The following is a 26,220-nucleotide window of genomic DNA, read 5'->3' on the forward strand; positions in this document are numbered from 1 at the left end:
TATTTTTTTCTCTTATATGTTTGGTAGAATTCACCCGTGAAGCCACCTGGGCCTGGAGTTTTATTTTTTGGGGGAGAGTTTTTAACTACAAATTAAGTTTCTTTAACTTAAATTCAATTTCTTTAATAGATATAGGGCTGTTCAGATTATCTGTTTTTTTGAGTGATCTTTGATAGCTTGCATTGCAATGAAAAAGTTTGTCTTTCATGTCTTAGTTGTTGAGTTTATTGTTTTAAAATTGTTTATAATATTTCCATCTTACCTTTTTAATACCTGGAGAATTTGTAGTGTTGCTGTTTCTCTCACTCTTGATATTAGTAACTTGTGCCTTTTCTCTTTTTTTTCTGATCAGTCTGGTTAGAGGTTTATCAATTTTGTTGATCTTCTGAAAGAATCAGCTTTTGGTTTCAAATATTTTCTCTATTGTATTTGTTTTTTATTTCATTGATTTCCACTCTCACATACAGTATTGCTTTTTTGTTTTGCTTACTTTGGGTTTCATTTGTTTTACTCTCCTAGTTTCTTAAGATGGAAGCTGAGACCATTCAATTGAGACCTTTCTTCTTTTCTAATACAGGCATTTAGTGCTTTAAATTTCCCTTGAAATGCTGCTTAACTGTACCCTACACATTTTGAAACTCTTCATTCAGTAGACTGGGTATTTGTATGACTTTAGTCATTTGTTTCCCATCTTTCAACTTTCCTTTGTTGACTGATGTCCAGTGTCTTTGAAAGAGTTGTTTCACATATTTTGTCCATTTTTTTAGTTATTTTAGTTGGGAGGGTTTATCTAGTCCCTCTATTTGGGATGATATTAGTTTTATGCAATGTTTCAGAAATAATAAAGAAGCATCTCACATTTTTACAGCGATTTTCAATTTACAGAGTACTTTCACAGAAAGTTCAATCCTTTGAGGTAGGAACAGCTAACTGGCCTCTTTTGAACATTAGTGGTTGCATTATACAGAAAAATCATTCTTCGTTTAGTAGTTAGGCATCTGTCAACTTGAGATATTCACAGCTTAGTTAGGAAGTCAAAGATAAACAACCTGAAAGAGCTTTATGAGCAGCAGATAGCTACCACAAAGTTATTAGGACAAGCAAACCCAGGCAGTTAGGTGTAATAGGGAAGCAGAAAAGCACGTGCTGAAAAGTAAGCACCTGATGAAAGCACAACAGTGATTCAGCAGTGAGTAAAACAGATACCCTTCTCATGGAGCTTATATTTTAACCAGAGGAGACATAAAATAAACAAGTATACGTATGCTATGTCAGATGCTGATAAATGCTATGAAAGGAAATAATGGGAGGTGAGGGGATAGAGAATGATGGGGTAGATACTCTTTGATGTTTAGAATGAGAAATCTTTGATACCAGGAAATGTTCTGTGTAGTGTTTTAGGTTTTAAAACATTGATAGTTTGTATTTGAAAATGTCTTCCTAAAAATTAATTAACTTAAGGTTTGGCTGCTTAAGAAGGATACAAAACTTGGCTTACATAGAGCTTCCCATTCCCTGACAATGTTGAGGCATTAATGTAATTAGATTAAAACATATCCAAAGTAACTTTGACCCCAGAATGTAGTCTCTTCTCCATTCCCTTCCCCACCTCCATAGTATAGAGAAGCTGGACCTTGAACCCTTATAGTTGAATTAATTATGTTTTTAGATTTAAAGTATCTGGAGGACTTCCTCTGATGCACGTGAGAATTTCTGATCAGAAGATGAAAGACATGCTACATTTGATTAACAGTATACCCTTGCCACAGAAATCATCTGCACAGTCTCCAGAGAGACAGGTAAATGGAGATAATAAAAATGCTAACTATCTTTATATTTGTATATATGGTGATTTTTTCCCATCTTTTTGTTAGCTGTTTTGTTTTTCAGTATTGTTTAGGGCCAGTTTCATTTATTTGGTACATTTTTGAGGTTTAATGTGGTTGATTCTGTACAGAACTGCATATGGCATTGAATAAATAAAGACTGTAGCCTATTTTTGTTTTGGAGTGGTGGTAGAAAGTCTGTTATAGGGAATAACGGAAAGAAAGATACATAAAGGAAAGGAAAAATGTTTTTCAAATTTAGGAAATGTGTTTTAAATAAAGCTAAATATAGAAATCTTCTTTAAAATGTTGCAATTATATGTTAGACTTAAAAGTTCTAGATCACTTTACTTGGAATTGATCTTTACCACATGAATGTTGGACTTCCATTTACTTTGAAATGAAATTTGAGAGCCAACTAATGTCGATACCATTTTCGAGGAACCTGTCAAAAAGATGTATAATTAATATTGTAATAGACAGCAACTGAATGCCACACAATGACAGGTAGACTTACCTACTAGAGTTTTACATGGCTCTGCCCTTGTAAATGCAGGTGGTGGTCTTAATAATAAGTGAACTCCAGCCAGCCATTAGTTACTTGACTGCATAACGTTCTTTGTTGGAATATTTGTGTGCCGTGTATGTGTCTTTCCATCTCTCTATCCTCTATTACTTTTTCAGTATTTCTCTCATTTATGTACATTTAATCCTGCTAAATTAGTATGTTTAGAAAACTTTTTATATTATTTTCTAGGTATCCTCAATTCCTATTACACCAGCTAGGACAAAAGGCCTACTTGGTACGCCACTGTTGCTAGATGGAGTGGAATCAGGTGAGGAAGGTAAAATGTTCTTTATTAAACCAAACCTAGAGATAAACTTTTCAGAAAATAAAGGAATTGTGAAAGTGTTATAGTAATTTACTGGCTTTATTTCCAGTTGTGCTCCTAACCAACAGTGAGACTTCGAGTCATTTATTTTTATTTAAGGCCAAGTTTCTTTGTTTGAATAAAAGTATTTTTGTGATTGACAGTGTTTAAGATTCTAAATAAGCTGCTTTTTTCCCCCCAATCTCTACTTGATTCTTTACTCTATCTCTGGTCTAACTGATCTTTTTTGATTTTGAACTAGAATGTAAACTTTATGAGGTAAAGGATAATGTCTGTCCTGGCCACCCTGGTGTCCTTAGTGGCTGGTACAGATGGATATGTGATAGATGATACCCAGTAAATATTTTATTGATAATTGAATGAATAAACTAAAGTGAAAAACAATCAGAAGTGTTGAAGAAGAAAATAGAAGGGCTGTTTGATTTTTTTTTTTTTTTTTTTTTTTTTTTTTTGCGGTACGCGGGCCTCTCACTGTTGTGGCCTCTCCCGTTGCGGAGCACAGGCTCTGGACGCGCAGGCTCAGCGGCCATGGCTCACGGGCCCAGCCACTCCGCGGCATGTGGGATTTTCCTGGACCGGGGCACGAACCCGTGTCCCCTGCATCGGCAGGCGGACTCTCAACCACTGCGCCACCAGGGAAACCCTGATTTTATATATGATTATCCCAATGCCAGGTTGAGTCACTCTGTGAGACTTAGAAAGAAGCTATATTCTGATTCTGAATATGAAGGCTATGTCTAATAAATGAATTTTACATTTGAGAGATTTCAGTTTGAGTGTTTTATGCAGTTTTCGATGGACATTCTCTCAAGTCAATTGTCTTCTTCTTTTAGAGTCTGATGATGAGTATTTTGATGCTGAGGATGGAGACACACAGACTGGTAAAAGTATGAAAGAGTCAGACATAAAAAAGGTTGCTGAGGCCCCAAATGAGGAGCTCATTAATCTTCTACTGAAGTTTGAAGTTAAAGAGGTATATATATTTGTTTTGTCCATAAACAAATATATTCTTGTTACTGCTGTCCTTATAAACTGTCTCATGCTAGACCCAAACATTAAGTATATTTAAAATGTGGTACTCGGTCTTCCCTACTGCTCCCCCCAACACACACACATACTTCTAAGAAAATGAAATGCTATTTTGTAAAAACTGATGTAAGTGTGATCTGTGGTATATCTGATCTATTCTGGAAAAGCTCAAGACTCTTAGTTAGGATTTTCTTTTCTGTAGAAAATTTCTGTGACATATTTACTTTAATATTTTTCAGCTTTTAAGCCAAATAATATAGTTTATTGTCATGTTTATAATTTAGAAAAATGTAAGCAACCTAAATTTGCAACATGGCTTTTACAGTCATTGAAAATCTGGTAGTAATAAAAGAAAACATCGACATCGAGAGATGGTCACCGCATATCTTTATTTTGGGAAAAAAAAGCTATTACAATTCCAAGGATATTATGATTCCATTTAGAAAATAAACACATACACACACACACACTTTTTTTTAATAAATGACAGTCTTCATCTCTGTGTGGTGGGATTATAGTTTTTCATTCCTGCCTGTTTGCTCTTATATATATTAAAATTTTTTTAAGTGAATATGCATTGCTTTGAAATAAAACACAAAAGGTATAAAAAGGAGTTATTTCTTATTGACTGCTTTATATCTAAGTATTATTGGTATTTGTTTAAAGAAAGATATGTTCTCCATGTTTAGACTTCTTTGACTTCTCTCCTTCTCTCATATTCCCATCTAACATATCAGAAGACCCCTTGACTTTACCTTCAAAATGTATTCAAATGATTGCTCTTCCCTTCCACAGCTATTGCACTGTCCACATCACCATCATATCTTGATTGGACTATTGCAGTAGCCTCCTGTCTCTCTGCTTCCATCATGTACTCTGTTCTCCACACAGTAGCTAGAGTGATACTATTTTTAATCCTTTCTTAAAAAAGTATTTATCTTTTTGCCTGCATTGGGTCTTAGTTGTGGTATGTGGGATCTTTTGTTGTGGCACGCAGGCTTCTCTCTAGTTGAGGCGTGCAGGTTTTCTCTTTCTCGTTGAGGCATGTGGGCTTAGTTGCCCCATGCCATGTGGGATTTCAGTTCCCCGACCAGGGATCGAACTGCGTGCCTTGCATTGGAAGGCAGACTCTTCACCACTGGACCACCAGGGAAGTCCCTAGAGTGATTGTTTTAAGGGAAAGTCAGTTCATGCCATTGCTTTGCTCATAACCCTACACAGGCTTCCCATCTCACTCACAGTAAAGAGCTAAATTCTTCCCATGGCCTACAAGGCCTTACATGGTCTACAAGTCACACCATGTGACTTCTTTGGCTTCATCTGCTGTTCTCTTCTTCCTTGCTCATTTTGCTCCAGCCATATTTCATTTATTCCTTCCATAAATGTTTATCAAGTGTCGTCATGCACCAGGCATTATTTTAGATACTAGAGCTACAGCAGTAAGCAGAGTTCCTCCTCATGGAGCTTACACTTGCCTTTTGTTCTTTCTTGTATATACCAAAACATATTCTTTGTGCTTGCTGTTTCCTTTGCCTGGAGAACTCTTTTCTTGCATGACTTGCTTCTTTACTTCCTTTAGAAATGCGATCTTATTGGAAAGGCCTGAGCACGCAACACAAAATAGCAACATTTGCTTTTCCCCATCCTCCCTAGAATGTAAGCTTCTTGAAGACAAGGACTTTGTCTGTCCTGGTCATTTTGATGTTCTTAGTGGCTGGCACACCCTCATACATGGAAGATGATGCTCAATAAATATTTTATTGAATACTGAATGAATGAACTAAAGTCATAAACAATCAAAATCATCTAAGAAAAAATAGTAGTGCTGTTAGAAATATTTTTCCCAATTTGACCTTTTTTTGCCATGCTGAAGTTTTAAATATTTCCGTGGTGAAATCTATCTAATTTTTTCTTTATATTCTAGTTTTAGTGTGTGTTTAGAAAATTATCCTCCATTACAAAAATATTTACCCATGATTTTATTTATTGTTTTATGATTGGAATGCTTTCATTTAAATCATTGATTTATTTGAAATTTATTTTTGTATATCAATTCAGTACTGAATATCTTACTGTACTGTTTTATTGTTTCTATTTTTCAGTTGACACTCCTGATTTTTCTTAGGTATATGATTATATCACTGCTAATAGTATTAGTTTTTGCTTTTTTTTCAGCATTTATATTTTTCCAGTTACTGTGGCTGGCTTATAGCTTTTCCCAAAATGTGATAGTTCAAAACAACTATTTTATCTTGCTAACAGTTTTGTGGGTTAGGAATTCTGGAAGGGCCCAGCTTAGTAATTTTTGCATGTAGTCTTTCACATGCTTTCAGTAACATCTGACTAGAGTAGCAGTGACCTGAACTCTCAGTGGGCCTCATGGCTCACTCATGAGGCTGGCAGTTGATACTGGATGTTGGCTGGGACCTTGGCTAGGACTGTTGACCACAGTACCAACTCACAGCCTCCTGACCATGGCAGCTTCAGGGTAGTTGAACTTTTTACATGGCAACTAGCTTCCCCCAGAATGAGAAATCCCAGGTGGAAGTTTCATGGCCTTTTTTTGTGGTATGAGGGCCTCTCACTGCTGTGGCCTCTCTTGTTGCGGAGCACAGGCTCCGGACGCACAGGCTCAGCGGCCATGGCTCACGGGCCCAGCCACTCCGCGGCATGTGGCATGTGGGATCTTCCTGGACCGGGACACGAACCTGTGTTCCCTGCATCGGCAGGCGGAATCTCAACCACTGCGCCATCAGGGAAGCCCTGTACTCTGTTGATTGAAGCAGTCACAACCCTGCCCAAATTCTGTGGGGGTTGGGCAAAGACCTCCATCTCTTGACCTCCATCAAAGAACTTGCATGTTTTAAAAATGGCAACATATATGTTTTATTTTTCATTGGCTAAATATACTGGCTATCATTTCTACAGTAAATTTGAATAGTAGTATAATAGTAAATGTCATTGTTGTACTTTTTGACATTAATGGAGATGATTCTTATATCACCAGATGTGACTTTTAGTTTTGAGATAAAGGTTTTAAAAAACCATATTCAGGAAGAATTCATACATGCCTATTTTTACTAAATTAAAAAAGTAAATCAATAAAGATATAAAATTTCATCATGATTTTTAGATAGATGTAGTCATATTTTCAATAATAGAATTTAAGATGATAACTTCCAATCATGGTAAGTAACTTGATGGTAATAGAAGAGTATGAGCAAAATTTCTACTATGGTCATGACTGTATATATGAAGAAGGATTTTGTATTTTTAAGTATGATTCAAAGTACTTATCTGCCTTTCATTGGCTGTCCTGATTGTTTTAGGTGATTTTGGAATTTACCAAACAACAGAAGGAAGAGGATACAATTCTAGTGTTTAATGTTACTCAGTTAGGAACAGAGGCTACAATGAGAACATTTGATTTAACTGCAGTAACTTACTTAAAGAAAATCAGCTTGGATTACCATGAAATTCAAGGTAATAGCCATAAAATTAGAAATAATAGACAGTAACAGATTTAGTATCACTTTTGAGTATCTGAAACACATTCATTTATATAGTAATAATTATAATAAATAATAGCAGTGTTCTAAGCATTTTATATATAATAACTCATTTAATCCTTGTAACAATGCTATAAGATAGGCAATGCTATTATCTCCAGTTTACACAAGAGGAAACAAAGTCATAAATTGGTTACATAATTTACCCAAGGTCACACTGCTAGTTAGTTAGTGGCTGAACCATGATTAAAACCCTAGAAATCTGGCCCTAGGGTCTGTATTCTTAACTACTATGATCTACTCAGAGAGTCCATATAAATCCCCTTTATATAGGGAGTATTATTCCCATTTTACAAACAAAGGAAGGTTAAATAAAAAGAGATTAAGTGAGGTACTCAAGATCATGCATCTTATGAATAGCAAAACCTAGAATTTATCTCTGGTCTTATAATATTGAAGTTCTTGTTCTTTTGATTCAATAGTGTTCATATATCAGAAGCAGCATCAGGTTATGAAAATGGAAATGGTGGGACATAAAATTAATTCTTTCAGAAGCTTTTATGGTTTATGCATTTCAGTGTACATCTTGTATACTCATTGGATGAGGAATGAAGGAATGGGTGAATCTACAGTAATTAAGGTTACCTAATATTTGCCTAGTATTTTAGTCAAATATAAAGACCTATTTTTTGGTTATTTTTTAAATAGCTCTAACTAAAATTAACCTTAGCTTAGAAGAAAAATGCTTTGTGTTAGTAAGCTCCTGTAAGTACTGTGGAGAGATGGAGTTTACATTACTGTCTTAAGGGGAAAAATACAAATAATAAATTTTCTATGCTATTTTTTCCTTTAGAGAAGGTTATTTCAGTGGAAAATTCTGAGATATCTCAGAAACAGGAGTTATAAAACTGCAAATAATACAAGATGGGTAAAAGAGTGGATAAATCACTTCTCCCTCCATGGCTTCTGGAGGTAGTTCCTTGGGACATGTACATGAGGATATAGAGGACATCTGGTGGTACCTGTTGTTTTTAAATTTAAAGAAATTTAACAATTCTCCTCCCAAAAAACTATTTCCTCTTTTGTGTAAGCCTTCTCTTAGTCTAAACAAAGGAAAATTATTTAAATTTCTTTAATATGAATGAAATTTTAGAGCTCAACAGAATACTACATGTTTTTCTAGTTCAACCTCATTGTTATGTAGTTGAGAAAACTGAAGTTAAATAGCTTTTGGTAAAGGTAGAGATGAATTAGAATTCATATTTCCTGATTCTTAACACCCATAGTCTTCTACTGCCTTACGAATGCACATATGGTCTTAAAAATATCTAGAGAAGTTTTGATTACTTTTGAACGCAGATGTAAGATCAAAGAAAATAAATACAGTATGCATGTTTTTAAGTAAGTTGGATGTCAGAGGTAAGGTAAGGATTTGGATTGGCTTATTTCTTTACCAGTGATGACCTTAATAACCATGAAAATATGTGCAGATAGTCTTTTAAAGCTTAATTAATAAAATTTTTTAAGAAGAAAAGGACATGTTGAAAATTCCAAATGTAAAAAAGAGCAATTTATTTGAAGCACTTTTTTTTCTTTTTCTTTAATCTAGGGTCCAAAAAGAAGCCCCTTCACTTGATTAGCTCTTCTGACAAACCTGGATTAGATCTCTTAAAAGTGGAGTACATTAAGGTAAGGGTCATAGAATGTTTATATATTTATTGTATACTCTAAACTATCCTCTGGAAGGAAAAAGATGACAGTAGGTTATTAAAGGCTCTTGTGTATCATAGGTTTGAATCATAGGGATATCTACTGTTTCTCTTTCCATTTGCACACCTTTCTCTTTCACTCAAGTAAGGACTAGGATTTTACAAAGTCACACTTCTTGTCCACAAAGATGGAAGCCTGGGGTGAAGTAGGTCCTACTACTGTCTTCTGGGGCACATTCACCTACCTACATTCATTGTATGTGTAGGTGGTATTTGGCTAAGTATCCTACATCAAAAGGGATAAAGTCAAATTGAATCTGGTTCAGAAGAGAATTGCTAGGATTCGGAAGGACTCAAAAATATATTATATGAAGAATGTTGAAGAATGTTATATGAACTGATGGTATTCAGCTTCATTCAAGATTAGCTGATTTATTTAATTATTCAATAACTGTTGAACGTCTTTTGTGTCAGGTTGTGTTAGGATACAGAGATGAAAAATATTCTCTGTTCTCAAGGAATTTATAAACCAGTAGGGAGATAGGTAAACAACAATTAAAATATAATGTGTTTTATGGACGCCAAGGGGGGAAAGTGGCGGGGGTGGTGGTGGTGTGATGAATTGGGAGATTGTGATTGGCATGTATACACTGATGTGTATAAAATGGATAAGTAATAAGAACCTGCTGTATAAAAAACAAAATTCAAAAAAATATATAATGTGTTTGATTCTTTAATAAGGAGGAACACAAAGCATTATGGGAGCAGGGAGGCAGGGATATTGATCTAGCCAGAAGGCTTCTTACAGCAGGTAAAACTTTGAATTTACTGTGTATGTTCCCAAGGGACATAACTTGAACCAATTGGTTATTATGATAGGAGATAGATTTTAAAAAATATGTATTTATTTATTGATTGATTATTTATTTATTTTATTTTTTTGGCTGCACCGGGTCTTAGTTGTGGCACGCAGGATCTTCACTCATTTCGGCATGTGGGATCTTTAGTTACGGCATGCATGTGGGATCTAGTTCCCCAACCAGGCATTGAACCCGGGCCCCCTGCATTGGGAGCCCGGAGTCTTACCCACTGGACCACCAGGGAAATCCCAGGAGACAGATTTTTGATTCAGTGTGAAGACCTCATTAAATCAGACTTCTCTAAAGTTTGGATTTCTAAGAAAATTAGGTTTCTTTCACTGGAGATATCCTAAAATAGACTTGCTGAAGACTTTCTAAAGGTATTTAAACATTAGGTGATAGATGGGCTAGACTACCTTTAAACCTTCTAACCCTCAGAGTTTATCATTCTGATCCCTAGCTGCAGTTTCCCAAAAATGAATGATGCCATGCTCTCCTCTGTTTGAAGAGGAGGACAAGTTTTTACTCTTATGATAAATAAATGGATTTGGATGTAACTTTATAATAATGATAATAAAATTAAATATATAATGTATTTAAAAATAATTATAACTGAATATAAATAAAGTAAAGATTATAAGTAAATGATTCATTTACTTTGGTCTTAATTCTTTCTTTAGAACTGGTTTTTTCTTTTTTTTTTTTAGGCTGATAAGAATGGACCCAGTTTTCAAACTAGTTTTGAAAAAACTGAACAAACACTTAAGGTAAGAAATTCTGTTAAAAGAATAGATCCTGTTTGAAAATAACCTACTCTGGAAGTCTTCAGTATCCTTTGAGGAACCATTAAAAGTTATAAATTAGCCTCATAAATGTCTACCATGCTCTGTGTTTATGATTCAGGATAATAATACTGTTATTTAACTCATTGTATCACATCCTAATTATTTCTGAAGGAGGGAATGCTGTAGATGAGGGAACTTTGATTTACAAAGAACCAACAGGATTCTGAACAAACCAAACTAGATACTGTCTTTTAATGCAGGGCTCAGAAAGTATGTGAAATACAAGGAGAGATGTTGAGTACTTCTGGAGCTATACTAAGGTACTCAAGTAGAGGAAGAAGTGGCAAAATGTAATTTTAGGATACAGTAAAAAGAAAATGAGAGAAATGAGTTTCAGATTATACTCTTGAGAGATGGGAAAATCTGTTGAATATTGAATCTTCCTTTTAATAATTTTTATATCCACTTAGTGTCTTGAAGCAATGAAAAGAAGTCCTTTTGTATAAAAAGTGATTTTTTTAAAATTTCAATTTGCTATTAGAAAATCATGTATTCTTTAAAGCAATTTGTGTTGCTATTTTAGGTTTCTGGAGTTACTGTTTTTAAAAATATAATATTTTCTTCTATAAGCTATATATTCTTTTTTTTTAAATGATAGGACCATAATTGTGGTTTTAGAAGATTATTTAGTGACTGAGAACTCACTCTTAATTGCATATTTTATATTTAAATCTCATGAATGTCACATTTGAAATCTTTTTTTTTAACATCTTTATTAGAGTATAATTGCTTTACAGTGTTGTTAGTTTCTGCTGTATAACAAAGGGAATCAGCTGTATGCATACATATATCCCCATATCCCCATACCTTATGGGGATTCCCTTGTATGTTATTTGTTGCTTTTCCCTTGCTGCTTTTAATATTTTTTCTTTGTATTTAATTTTTGATAGTTGGATTAATATGTGTCTCAGCGTGTTTCTCTTTGGGTATATCCTGTATGGTACTCAATATGCTTCCTGGACTTGACTGACTAATTCCTCTCCCATGTTAAGGAAGTTTTCGACTACAATCTCTTCAAATATTTTCTTAGACCCTTCCTTTATCTCTTCTTTTTCTGAGACCCCTATAATTCGAATGTTGGTGCGTTTAATGTTGTCCCGGAGGTCTCTGAGACTGTCCTCAATTCTTTTCATTCTTTTTTCTTTATTCTGCTCCCTGGCAGTTATTTCCACCATTCTATCTTCCAGCTCACTTATCTGTTCTTCTGCCTCAGTTATTCTTTTATTGATTCCTTCTAGAGTATTTTTAATTTCAGTAATTGTGTTGTTCATCATTGTTTGTTTGCTCTTTAGTTCTTCTAGATCCTTGTTAAATGTTTCTTGTATTTTCTCCATTCTGTTTCCGAGATTTTGGGTCATCTTTACTATCATTACTCTGAATTCTTTCTCAGGTAGGTTGCCTATTTCATCTTCATTTATTTGGTCTTGTAGGTTTTTACCTTGCTCCTTCGTCTGTAACATTTTTTTGTCGTTTCATTTTTTTTTTTTTGATGGGTGGTGCTCTATTCCTGTCTTACTGGTTGTTTGGCCTGAGACGTCCAGCACTGGAGTTCGCAGGCAGTTGGGTAGAGCTGGGTCTCAGTGCTGAGATGAGGACCTCTGGGAGGCCTCACTCCGACTGATATTCCCTGGGGTCTGAGGTTCTCTGTTAGTCCAGCGGTTTGGACTCGGAGCTCCCACCACAGGATCTCAGGCCTGACCTCCAGCCTGGGAACCAAGATCCCGCAAGCTTTTTCTTTGTCCTTTGTGCTTAGTGTAGATGCACTTGCTCATAGAGTGCTGCGTGCAGAGGCCTCACACCCAGCCCTTCACACCAGAGTTCCTAGTGCGAACTGGCTTCTGCTGACACTGTAGCTTCAACGTCCATTTGCAGAGCCACGTGCAGAGTCTGAAATCATTTCTTAACACAGTGGTAATACATGGTGATTCTGGAGTTTCATGTTCTAACTTATATGTTTTATATAATCATAATAATAGTCATTGAAGATTCAAGAAAGTGATATATATATTGAATATTGGAATGGCCATGACAGGCAGGTTGTAGGCTCTATGGTAATTAGGATTGGGAAATGGAGTAATTAGGTTACCTTGATACTCAAATGAACCCCCAAAATGTGTAAGTATAATTTACTCTCCATATATTCCCTGTTTAAGGACTGTGAGTTGTGAGTCTTCGTCTCTTCTCTCTTCCTTTTAAGTGGTGTACGGCAGTGATGCAAGCCCCGTTAGGAGCCTTTTGCATACATCATGCAGACTACTGGTATAATTGGCCTGGGAACTAATTTTCTTTTTAAAATATTTCTAGGTGGCTTTTTCATCTTTAAACCTGTTGCTGCATACACAAGCTCTTCTCTCTTCTCTTAATTACCTGACAACCATTATTCCATCAGATGGCCAAAACATGGGTGATACCAAGGAAGTACAAGTTTCTACTGAAAAGAAACAAAAAACTTCAGCTCTGCAGAAAAGTATGAAAAACACTGTTTTGTTTCTTGTTAGTAAGGGTTTTAGAATTGTAGAGCTAAATGGGGAATCTTAGAGACCATCTGGTTAGTCATGTACATGCCATTTTGCCTACCTTTGTTCTTTCCTTCAAACTGAGTCATACGTGGGTGCCTGATATGTAAGATAAATGTAATTAATACTGTTGTTTAAAAAAAAATGTTTTTTGGGCTTCCCTGGTGGCGCAGTGGTTGAGAGTCCGCCTGCCGATGCAGGGGACGCGGGTTCATGCCCCAGTCTGGGAGGATCCCACGTGCCGCGGAGCTGCTGGGCCCGTGAGCCATGGCCGCTGAGCCTGTGCGTCCGGAGCCTGTGCTCCGCAACGGGTGAGGCCATAGCAGTGAGAGGCCCGCGTACCGCAAAAAAAAAAAAAAAAGTTTTTGTTCTTATTCTGGTGGTGATGGGGGATGCCTTTATATGGGTATTAGGGGAAGAAGACCTGTATTTATTCTGAGCTCTTCCTCCTCTCAGTGGCTCCTGAAAGGACTCCATAGAGGGTTAATCTTCCCTAACATTTTACAGATAAGGAAATCAAGACCCAGAGACATGAGGGCCAGGGTGCAGGGATAGCATCGAATTGGATAAGAGCCCAACTTTTGGATCAGAAAGAACTCAGTTCAAATCCTGACTCTGCTACTTAAACTATGGGACCATAGGCATGTTATTTAATATTCAGTAACTTCCTTGAGTTTCAATGTCATTATCTTTATGTATTTTAAGTTTTTTTTGCTTTTACATTATCAAAGTAGTACATCTCACTATTAAAAATGCAAACTATATATAAAGAATATATAAAGCAAAAAAAAGTATTTGAAATACTTAAGAATTTGAGACTTTTAAAATTATTTTAAGCAGAACCATGGTTCACTTGATATAGGGAAGAAACCTTAATAGAGTGTATACTACTAGAATCCACTGTGATAGAATTGCTTTGTTTATATGCAGTGATTGTATCCTCTAAGGAGAGTGACATTATTCACTTCAGGCTGTTTGCCAAGTTGAATGCGTTCTGTGTTATTGTTTGTGATGAGAAGAACAATATTGCTGAAATCAAGATTCAAGGTAAAAGTTCTCATGATATTAAAAATTGTTTAAAAGATAAGTTTTTTTGTTTTTGTTTTTTGCAATGCTAAAGTATATATAAAATGGAAGGCTCTGAGCTGTGAAAACTGGATTATTTTATTTTATGACATAATTGGATTGCATGTTTTCTTAACTCTTTGAGAGTTGAACCACACATACTGGTGTTTTGGACCCTTTTGAGAGTTGTCTCAGAGGTGAAAGGAATACTAATGTCAATGTAGAGATGCTGTTGAGGAGCTAAGTGTCAACCCAGAATTCAGTTTAAGGTCTGTGAATACACTTTATCTTGGTACAAATGCAAAGCAACCTTATCATGAAGAACAAATCCTATGAGCCCATTATGTTCTTTTAGGCAAAATCTGCTAAAATGAATGTAGCTTTTTTCTCTGACTCTATCTTTACCAGCTCATTGTGATCTGGTAAAGGTAAAGAATATGTTTAATACAATTCTTGAAGAACGTAAAACCCAGAAAGCTAGGTTTTTTCTTTGTTCTTTCTAAACTGGCAGTGCATCTACTAGTCTGAATTTGATTCATGAAACTCTTATAGTCTCTATGTAAATGACTGGATATAAGGTGTAAAGAATTTACTAAAATCCTAAGATAATCTATTTGCACTAGATGTAGTTTTTTCACAAGGTTGAAAATTCAGATAATTATTTTTTAATGAGTTTATAGGTTTCATTGTTCATAAAACTAAAAATATCTAATATTGCACTTATTTATCAATTGTGAGTTCAAACATTGCTAAATTTATAAAAAATATCACCTACAGAATAAAGTTATGCAATGGAAGAAAAATCTTCAGATCTTATTATGGTATCTATAGAAATTATAATAATATAATTTTTTTTACAGGACTTGATTCTTCCCTTTCTCTTCAGTCAAGAAAACAGTCACTATTTGCCAGATTGGAAAATATTATTGTCACAGATGTTGATCCTAAGACAGTTCATAAAAAAGTAGGTGATAGTAAATCATTAATATTTTTTGATGATTGAACGTGAGATTTTATTTTTAAATATATTTTATTTTTTAAAATACTAATGAAATATATTTTGATAGAAAAATATTTCTGTAATGATTATAAACCCTTTTAAATTGGGATTTTATTTTGTCATTGTCCATTGGATGGAGTGCATTCAAATCTCTGCTTTTCAGGCTGTGTCAATAATGGGAAATGAAGTCTTTCATTTTAACTTGGATTTGTATCCAGATGCTACTGAGGGGGATTCCTATACTGACATGTCCAAAGTGGATGGTGTGGTGTCACTGAACGTTGGCTGTATTCAGATTGTCTACCTCCATAAATTCCTCATGTCACTTCTGGTAAAATCACTATTTATATATAGATTTTTTGACTTAGAAATACTTAAAATAAGTCTGATAATTATGATTGCAAGTCTTAAAACTTTGAATGTTAGGTTGTGCATTGATTTGATTATTGATGGTATTTTATGGATTAATGTAGAGGTCAAAACCTCTCTTTAACAGTTGAAATCTGAATCATATAATGATTTTTGTCTAGCATTGTCTAGAACTGGAATTATTTTTGCTGGAATATAATGAATCCAAATTCTCAAGTGCAAAAACTATTAAAACTGTTTTCTTCTCTGTTCCTCAGCCATATAAGTCTAATTATAATTAGCTCTTGTCAGGTAGCTCATAAATATGGATGGATAATCAGTAATTCTTTCCTAACTAGAAAGATAGGACTAAATTGAAAGTTATTTATTGGAAAAAAATTGGCTCATAAATAAAAAGAAGATGGTGTTAGAAATGATGTGCTTGTCCTCCTTTTTGAATTGCTCCTTTTATTTTGTGTCCACAGAACTTCCTGAACAATTTCCAGACAGCCAAAGAGGCTCTGAGTGCTGCCACTGCTCAGGCTGCAGAAAAGGCTGCCACAAGTGTGAAAGATTTTGCCCAGAGGAGCTTTCGTGTTTCTATCAATATTGATTTAAAAGCACCAGTTATAGTCATCCCACAGTCTTCCATTTCCACCAGTGCAGTAGTGGTAGATCTTGGGTTAATCAGAGTTCAGAATCAGTTCAGTCTGGTATCTGGTGAAGACTACTCAGACCCTCCAGTAATTGATAGAATGGATGTGCAGCTAACAAAGCTTAAGCTTTCTAGGTATACTCTTTAAGTAATTATGTATTGATATTTAAGTATTATTTAATATTGTCTATGAAATTTTATGACTATTGAAATTCATGCTCAACATACTTCTGTTGCATAGAACTGTTTTTTTTTTTTTGCAGTACGTGGGCCTCTCACTGTTGTAGCCTCTCTCATTGCGGAGCACAGGCTCCGGATGCACAGGCTCAGTGGCCATGGCTCACGGGCCCAGCCGCTCTGCGGCACGTGGGATCCTCCCAGACTGGGGCATGAACCCGTGTCCCCTGCATCGGCAGGCGGACTCTCAACCACTGCACCACCAGGGAAGCCCCAGAACTGTTTTTTAATCAACTTTTTATTTTGAAAAATCTCAAGCCTACAGACAAATTGCAAAAATAGTACCTATAATTTTTCAAATAGATTCACCAATTATTTATATTTGCTTTAACTCTGTATATACGTATTATCATTTAAAATATTTAAAAATTTAAAATTTTATTTTTATTCAGGTGTGACTGACATATTAGTTTCAGGTATACTACATAATGATTTGATAGTCGTGTGTATTGCTAAATGGTCACCATAGTAAGTCTAGTTAACATCCATCACCACACATATTTACAGAAAATTTTTTTCTTGTTATGAGAACTTTTAAGATATATGCTCTTAGCAACTTTCAAATATACAGTACAGTGTTATTAACTATAGTCACCATCCTATATGTTACATCCCCAAGATTTATTTTATAATTGGAAATTAAAACATTTATTGCTAAACCATTTGAGAATAGATATCTTAACCCTTTGCCCCAAAGTGCTTTAGCATGTGTCCCCTAAGAACAAGGACATTAATCCTCTTACATAATAACCACAATTATCAAATTCTGGAAATTTAACATGGATATAATCTATTATCTAATATGCATTCAATATTCAGATTTTACCAGTTATTCCAAGAATTTTCCCCTCAATCCAGGATAACGTGGCATTTAATTGTATCCTATATTAGTGAGGGAGATTTCTGTACTGATAGACATTTATTCTGGGATAGTTCTTCAGCCTTTCTTTGTTTTCCATGATGATGACAGTTTTGAAGAGTTCAGTCTAGTTGTTGCATAGAATGACTCTCAGTTTAGTTTTGTCTGAGTGATTTCTCATGATTTAATTGAGCTTATACATTTTTGGCAGGAATGCTGTGTAAGTAATGATGTATCTCTAGGGCTCACACCAGAGGACATTTGAAAGTGTGTATGTTCATTTTAAAATCATTTTCTACCGCGTCCAAGGAGATTTAATTATCTTAAATACAAAAGGAATGATTATAAAACAAGTCCAGAAAAGAATCCTGGCTGAAGAGCTTTATAAACTTAGAAATAGCTTACTTTTCATCTTGCCATTTTTTTCTCTAATCTCTGTACCAGCACACATATCAGTCCTTGAACAACTGTATTGATGATTTCCCCCATAGCTTCAAAAATATCAGTTTCTTTTAAAAATTTACTCAGGTTGTCATCTATCTTCTGTTTAAAGAAAAAAGTTTTCTCAAAGGCATTTAATTGTATATCATATACAGTTGACCCTTGAACAGCACGGGTTTGAACTGCATGGGTCTGCTTATACGCAGATATTTTTTTCTAGTGGTAAATAACACAGTATTATACAACCTGTGCTTGTTTAGAACTGTGGTTATGGAGGAACCACATATACAGAGGAACCGAAATATGAAGGGCAAACTATGTTACCTGATTGCATGGAGGGGTCGTCACCCTAGTCTCCCGTGTTGTTCAAGGGACAGCTGTGTTTTAATCTGTCCATGCTAGTATATTGTAGATTAAATTAATTATAGACCAAGTTTAGAAAACACTAAAACAGTTTTGTTTCAAATCAATGTTTAGAGCAGCAACTTTGGGCTTCGTGTTTTTTTAATGATATGTTACATTTACCCCTATGTTTATGCATATATATCAATTATATTTTTCATTAGGACAGTGATCCAGCCAGGCATCTCCCATCCTGATATTCAGCTGTTGCATCCAATTAATTTGGAGTTTTCTGTAAATCGGAATCTAGCTGCATCTTGGTACCACAAGGTGCCTGTTGTGGAAATTAAAGGTCATCTTGAGTCAATGAATGTGAGTATATGAGTGAAAAAAACTTTTTTCTTTTAAATTATTTTTAAATTTTATTTAGTTTTGGCTGCACTGGGTCTTCATTGCTGCGTGCGGGCATTCTCTAGTTGCGGCACGTGGGCTTCTCATTGTGGTGGCTTCTCTTGTAGTGGAGCATGGGCTCTAGGCCCGCGGGCTTCAGTAATTGTGGCACACGTGCTCAGTAGTTGTGGCTCACAGGCTCTAGAGCACAGGCTCAGTAGTTGTGGCGCACGGGCTTAGTTGCTCCGCGGCATGTGGGATCTTCCCGGACCAGGGCTCGAACCCGTGTCCCCTGCATTGGCATGCGGATTCTTAACCACTGCGCCACCAGGGAAGTCCCAGAAAAAAAATTTCTTATTGAAAGTTCAGACTCTGAAGACTTTCTCATTATAAATCTAAATGAAATGTGGAATTTTTACTGATTGTTGTAAGGAAAATTTCAGTGTGATATTGTCCAACAGGATCTTTATTAATTTTAGTAGAATTTAATCTTCAGTTAAATGTTACTTAGCTTTTAAATTTGCTATGTGTACACGTTAGCAGAGATCTGTTTGTAAATTATTTATTAGTGTATTATAATTATAGCTCATTCTATATATTATATACATACCCTTTTATTTTAGGGATATCTGAGTACCCCTCAGATAATTATAGCATTGAGTGAAATGCCTATTTTTCATATTGAAGGTGGCCTTTTTATTACATTGAAATTGTTATTGTTTAAAAAGTAGAATTTGTGTGTGTTCTGAAAGTCACTTATTTAAAAAAGTGATCTGATTTCTTTAATAATTATTAACTTTCACTAAGGGTCATCATATTGGTTAAGTAGATGAAACTAATATTGACTTGTAAATCACATTGTTTTTCTCCAAACACTGTCTTATATTTGAAAATAAAATTTTTAACATGAAATAAGTAGTGAAATACTTGAGTGTACAGTGATTATATAATTTTTTAGTCAATGTTAAGAGTATCCTGTCCTTAGTGTTTTGTTACTAAGGATTTGTTTTCCATATTAAAATTGTTTCATTTTAAAATGAAATATCTTTTTCTTTTCTTGGAACATCATATTTCACAGGTTAATCTAAATCAAGAAGATCTTAATCTTTTATTTAGAATACTAGCAGAAAATCTTGGTGAGGCTACTGAAGACTTGAATAAAGTGAAACCAAGAGTGCAAGAGACAGGTAAGAGGTTGACAGTAGGTGGTATAATAAATGTTTTTTTACAATTTTGTAGGGGAGACAAACAATAAAAATGAAGTAAACAAACATATATTTACAAATTGTGATTTGTATTACCAAGAAAACAAATAAGATGCTATTGAATAAGACCATAGTTTGCTTTTAAGTTGAGTAAAGTCAGTTATTTCTAAGTTGCATGAGTTAGGAGGAGGCCATAAAGAAGGGTTTCAGATCAATGGTGAATTCCTGGAAAAATTTTTGAACTTGCATGTATAGAGAAAAAAACATTTTAAGTTGGCACTAGGCTATGTAGCATACTTGCTCTGACTTTTATTTTTTAATTTTTTTAAAAATTAAAAAAAAATTCTTTTGCTATACTGTGAGGCATGCAGGATCTTAGTTCCTTGACCAGGGATCGAACCCATGCCCCCTGCAGTGGAAGTGTGGACTCCTAACCACTGGACTGCCAGGGAAGTCCCTTGATCTGATTTTTAGCTGTACAAAGTGAAGTGGTTGATAAATTACCACTGAACAAAGATACTGAAAAAATTGTGCAGCAGTAAAAATGCAAATAGTATTTAAATTATTAGATACAGTGGCCCTTAAAGGCAAAGTAACTACCAGACTTATTTTTTAAGCTGTTTTATATGTACACATATACACATACACAGTGTATCTTGGTGTTCATTCCATATCTATATATATGCTGTGTATAGATCCGACTCATTCTTTCTAATGGCTGCTTGGTATTAAATTCTGTTGAAGTATCATAATTTAGTTAGCAAATCCCTATTGATGGACATTTCAGGTGGTTTTCAGTCTTTCACTCTTACTATGTTGCATTAAATATCCTTGTACATACACTTTTTCACAAGTGCATGTTTATCTGTAGGGGAAATGCAGGACTGCTGGGTTAAAGGGTATTTAGTTTTTATTAAATTAAAATAATAATTGAATTCAATCAATACATTTAATAAAATTAATTTTATTAACATTTTGACAGATTTGCCAGTTGACCCCCATAGAACTTATACTCATTTTGTACTCCCATCAGGTGGTTCTTCTGTGCTTTTTCTAACACAGTGTATTATCAGATTTAAAAATTTTTGCCAGTTTGCTGCTGAGTGAAAAATGGTATCTCACTGTACTTTTTCAATTTTAAAAAACGTTTTTTACCTGAAACTAATGTAATATTACATGTCAATCAGGTCTCAGAAAAAACCCAAAATACTGGGGGGGAAAACCTTTTTTACAGTATGTTAATACATATAGTAAAGTGTACAAATCTTCAGTGTACAATTCAGTGGGTTTTTATATATGGCTACACCAGTGTAATCACCATGATTAAGATATAGAACATTTGCAGCACTGTACCCTTGAGCTCTCCCTATGCCTTTACCTCTCAATACCAAACACCCACCCTGCCCCTGAATCCACCCAGAATTAAGTACCATTCTGATTTGTAATATCATACATTAGTTTTGCCTCTTTTTGAATTTCACATAAAAGGAATCATAGAGAATTTACTTTCATTTTTGGCTTCTGTCTTTTTTTTATTTTCACATGTTTTTATTCCATTAAAAGCAAAACAAAATCTAAATCCATACTCATAGAACAGAATACACTTATTTAAAGTTTTGACAGTGTGCAAAATTAAAGTTTGGATATTTAATCCAAACTTTAACATGAGTATTCTCTTGTAAGGCGATTTCTTTCCTTTAATAAATAATATATTAAAATATATATTATTCTGGAAGCAAATCATCTCCTAACTGTTCATCAGCAAAATCATCCTCGTTGACTCTCTTTTTGGCTGCGGTTTTGGGTCTTTCTATTTGCGGGCCAAGCGGATCCACATAGGAGGCATCTAGCTCCTTGTTACTGCTGCTCTCATAAGGCTCATCTGTCTCAGGCAGGGCTCGGAGCTGGGCACTGAGCTGCTTGCCTCTGCTACCGGAGCCACACTTCTGGCCACTGTCACTGCCAGCGCTCCTGTCTCTCCTCCCATGGGGACCCCTGCTGCCATCCCTGCCAGACTTGATGTGCTGTTCCCTGATTTCTTTCATTTTTTCCAATCTCTTGAGTTTTGTTGCATATTCTTGAACTTCATTTAATCCAGTGTCTGTGCAGAGATGTACCAAGAAACATAGACATTCAACATTTTCTGGAAAATTTCTGTGAATATCTTTGTAAGTATCTAATGCTTTTTGGTAGTTACCACTTCTTCTAAAACAACTAGCTACCATCAGCTGCCATTTCACCTGTGTAGGCTGTATAAGAGAAGCTCTTTCAAAGTACTGAATGGCTTTTTCACAAAACTGGGTTTCAATGTAATAGGCCACGAGCCACTTGTTGACTTCAGTGTTGGACAGGAAATACCTATATGACTCATAGTAATATTGGAATGCTTGGGATTTATCCCCCTCAGTGTCATATAATCCTCCCAGTTTAGACAAAGCTCTGGAGTCAGTTGGAACAACACTGATCGGCTGCATTAATCATTCCATAGCTTGATTGGGATCTTCCATTAATTCGTATACATTTGCTATCTGGTAAAGGACTTGGGTGCTGTCTCTTAGGACTGCGTGAAGTTTCAGGAAACAGTCCAAAGCTTCATCAAGCTGGTTTAGCTTCTTATAGGTAAAGCCAATATTATAAAGTGCTTTAGTACAAGAAGAATCAATTCTTAGAGCCTCATTTTAGAATTCAGCTGCCTTCTCATAATCACCATTTGCAAAAACTGTATTCCCTTTATGAGTAAGAGCTGACGGATTATATCTGTCAGAGTTCACAGCTAAATCTGCATAGCTACCGGCTTCTGCAAATTCATTTTCCAAATAATGCAGGAATGAGAGGTTGGGTGCAGCTGCACTCTTCACTCTACTGTCCTTTCTTTCAAACATTTTAAAGGTCTCTACAGCTTGATTAAAGTCCTTTTGTCTCAGGTATGTAATTGCATTATTTCCAGATCATTTGCCAGCTCTACATACTGAGAAGCTTTCACAGCTTCAACACACCAATCATAACCTACAGCAAAAGATGTTTCAATTACAGGAGCAATGAGTTTTGCAACTGTCATGATGTATTTTTCTGCCATGTCTTTCCTTTCATGTTCCATTTGCCTTAGATGATCATTTTTTATAGATTCAATCACTAAATTAGTATGTGGGTCATCACTTGGTGAAATGTATTTATCATCTTCATCAGTTTCTAATGGAACAGCAATCAAGTTTTGGAATGCCTTCTTTTTTTCTCGATCTCCAACAGCAAAGTAACTAAGAATTAGGTTGAAGCCTGCCTTCAGATTTGGTGCCATGCTCATTATGTGCTCAAATAAATTAATGGCATCTGAATACTGCCCAGTTTTTTGTTTGTTTGTTTTTTGTTTTTTTGCGGTACGCGGGCCTCTCACTGCTGTGGCTTCTCCCGCTGCAGAGCACAGGCTCCGGACGCGCAGGCTCAGCGGCCATGACCCACAGGCCCAGCTGCTCTGCGGCACGTGGGATCCTCCCGGACCGGGGCACGAACCCGTGTCCCCTGCATCGGCAGGTGGACTCTCAACCACTGTGCCACGAGGGAAGCCCTGCCCAGTTTTAATAAATGTTAACTCCAATGTTCTGCATAATTTTAATCCTCATTTCTTTATGGACACTTGGAATTTGATCTAAGGCTATTTGGTAGAATTTAATGGCTTTGGAATAATTTCTTTGCTTTAAATAAATATTTCCCATATTCACTTTCAACCGTCCTGCATTGCTAAACATCTTATTTTTCAGTGTAACTTGATAGGTGTTTGGTGCTTCAGCATACATTTCATTAGCTGAATATTGACTGGCCAAGTTGAAAAGAACTGATTAAGTTAAATCCAAATTGATGTTTTCTGGACTTGTAACTTGTTCTCCTTGTTTCACCAGGACTCTCTCTTTTCTTCCTGCATCTTTTGCCTTTTCTAAGGCCAATTTTAAGTCTCCACGACTGTTAGCAATACAGCTTTCTTCTACCGACTCATTTACTTTCTTCTCTACTTGTCTCATCTTTTCTTCTCGGCTGTCTTCATTCCTGGCCTCCAGGGGCAGTGCAGGGCCCCACGACTGACCGAGGGGGTCGAATGCAGAGCCTCTCAAAGCTGCTTTGGTAAAACCAGCTGCCCTCACTGCTGTCATGGGTCTAGTAACTCCATCCTGAAGAGCCCCTGCATTGGTCTTCCCACTGACAATGCCAGGGATGTCTTGGACCCATACCCAGTAGCTACAGGTCTAGCAACTAATGTGCTTGGTATTTTAGCAGTTACAGGAGGTATTCTGCCATGACTAGTTCTCACAGCTTGCTGAAAAGCTGTGTCATTCTCCAGTTCCTCGGTATCACAGGTTGGATTGTAGTTGTTATAGCCAGACTAAAGATCATCTTCATCTGTCTCTGGGGCGATGTATCCATTTTGCATCATTTGTACCTCCGTGAGAGCGGGCCGAGCTCGTGCCTCCGCGGAGTCTTGCCGGGGATTTTGGAGCTTCACGTCACGCACTCGGGGTCAGGGGCTCGAGGGCCGCGCGTGGCTCCGGGCGGGGCGGGGCACGGGCCGGGGGCAGAGCCCCCGCGCCCCGTCCCCACGGCCCCCTCGGAGGGCGGCAGGCACCCGCGCCGCCCCGAGCCCTCTCCCGTCTCGCGGCGAGGGGGGCAGCGCGACCGCGAGCGTGGTGGGGCCGGCGCGGCCTTTCTGGGGCTCCGCAGAGAGCTGCACGGCTGCAGCGCTGCCCACGCTCGGATGCCTTGGCTTTCTTTCATTCAAATTTTGTGGGATTCATCCATGTTGATGTCTATAGCGCTAGTTTGTTCTTTTATTCCTGTTTCCAGTATTTGACTATCATGAGTGAAATTGCTATGAATGTCATTGTACAGTCTTTCGGCACACTTATATACTGTTTTCTTTTGGACATATAGCTAGGAGTAGAATTACCGGGTCATATGTTAGCTTACATTTCGCTTCAGTAACTTACGCCAGGCTATACTGAACAGTTTTCCAAGGGCTTGAACCAATTTACTTTCCTACTAGCAATGTATGAGAGTTCCAGTTTTTTCACATTCTCACCAGTGCTTGCTATCCTCAGTCTTGTAAAATTTAGCCATCCTGGTGGTTATATAGTAGTATGTCTATGGTTTTTATTTGTTCCCTGATAACTAATGAAATTGAAAACCTTTTCATATGCCATTTGGTTATCCTCTTTTATGACATGATCATTCAAGTCTGTTGACCATTATCTTTACTGAGGTATGGTCTTTTTTCTAATTGGTGTATAGGAGTTGTTTATTCATTCTGGTTAGGAGCCCTTTGCTGGTTATATGTGTTATATGTATACATGTTAGTGTATGTGTAGAAATATCTTCTCCCTATCTGTGCTTTACCTTTTCACTCTCTTAATAGGCTTTCTTTTAATAGAATTAGTTAATTTTAATGAATTCTAATACACAATTTTAAAAAATGATCAGTGCTTTTTTTTTCCTATTTAAGAAATCTTTGCCTGTTCCAGGAATTGTTTTGTAGAAGCAAAATATTTTGTAGAATTATTTTCCCTCAATCACATTATGTTTGGAACAGTGCTGAAATAAGGTGATAGTTAAGAAACCTTGCCCTGTGCATTGCTTTCTCAAAGGTAATAATTAACAGCAGTGGTTTTCCATATGGAAAACACTAGACAAGGTACTGAATCTGTCTGGACCTCAATTTGCTCATATGTGAAATAAGGACAGTGTAAAGGTTTTACCTTAAAGTGTTGTTATAAGAGTTAAATGAGATAGTCTGTGAACATCTGTTAGCACAACATCCAACAGAGAGGTTAAGTACTTTGCAAGTGATAGCTATTATTAGTGTTGTGTATTACAGTTTAGAAAGCAATTTTACTGCATTTCAGGATACGTGAATTTCGGGACAACAGGGTCATATTCATATGGTTTTACTTTTTTTTTTTTTTTCTTTTTGCGGTATGCGGGCCTCTCACTGTTGTGGCCTCTCCCGTTGCGGAGCACAGGCTCCGGATGCGCAGGCCCAGCGGCCATGGCTCACGGGCCCAGCCGCTCCGCGGCATATGGGATCCTCCCAGACCGGAGCACGAACCCGTATCCCCTGCATCGGCAGGCGGACTCTTAACCACTGAGCCACCAGGGAGGCCCTGGTTTTACTTTTGATTCTTGGTATGGCATAAGAGGCTTTAACTCCCCCCCCACCCGCCCCTGCTTCTTTCATATCAAGCCTTAGCTCTTATTATCCTCCTTACGATGTAACCATATCAAACTCCATTCTGTTTGCAAAACCTGTCCTGATGTGTTATCTCTCTGTGGTTTTCTACTACCTCTTATTTTATTCTTCTCTGTGTGAGGAGCTCCTTCAGTTCTACTTGAATTATAACTCTCCTATTAAGACTTTCTTGACCTTCTCATGACAGTGTCATGCTTAGTTCTGTGCTTTCTACGTACTTTATCTAGAGACTATTAACATTTGTCCATTTAATGTGACTAGG

The 26,220-nt window shown here is 36.4% G+C and overlaps 1 protein-coding gene and 1 pseudogene across 2 annotated transcripts in view; one reads left to right on the plus strand and one right to left on the minus strand.

Annotated features, from left to right (window-relative positions):
* Positions 1–26,220, plus strand: part of VPS13C (vacuolar protein sorting 13 homolog C) — a 183,144-nt gene that overhangs the window by 78,204 nt on the left and 78,720 nt on the right. The window contains exons 23-35 of one of the 2 annotated variants that reach the window (XM_060097248.1): positions 1,670–1,799; positions 2,584–2,671; positions 3,553–3,692; positions 7,078–7,231; positions 8,867–8,946; positions 10,534–10,593; positions 12,976–13,138; positions 14,118–14,234; positions 15,113–15,216; positions 15,416–15,583; positions 16,086–16,390; positions 18,359–18,506; positions 19,603–19,711. In XM_060097248.1, coding sequence (XP_059953231.1) covers positions 1,670–1,799; positions 2,584–2,671; positions 3,553–3,692; positions 7,078–7,231; positions 8,867–8,946; positions 10,534–10,593; positions 12,976–13,138; positions 14,118–14,234; positions 15,113–15,216; positions 15,416–15,583; positions 16,086–16,390; positions 18,359–18,506; positions 19,603–19,711 — 1,766 coding nt within the window. The remainder of the gene's footprint in view (positions 1–1,669; positions 1,800–2,583; positions 2,672–3,552; positions 3,693–7,077; positions 7,232–8,866; positions 8,947–10,533; positions 10,594–12,975; positions 13,139–14,117; positions 14,235–15,112; positions 15,217–15,415; positions 15,584–16,085; positions 16,391–18,358; positions 18,507–19,602; positions 19,712–26,220) is intronic. The other variant, XM_060097249.1, reaches the window with a different exon arrangement.
* LOC132487547 (intraflagellar transport protein 88 homolog) lies at positions 21,454–24,158 on the minus strand (annotated as a pseudogene).

The sequence above is a fragment of the Mesoplodon densirostris genome, chromosome 4 (genome assembly GCF_025265405.1).
Source record: "Mesoplodon densirostris isolate mMesDen1 chromosome 4, mMesDen1 primary haplotype, whole genome shotgun sequence".
Lineage (NCBI taxonomy): Eukaryota > Metazoa > Chordata > Mammalia > Artiodactyla > Ziphiidae > Mesoplodon > Mesoplodon densirostris.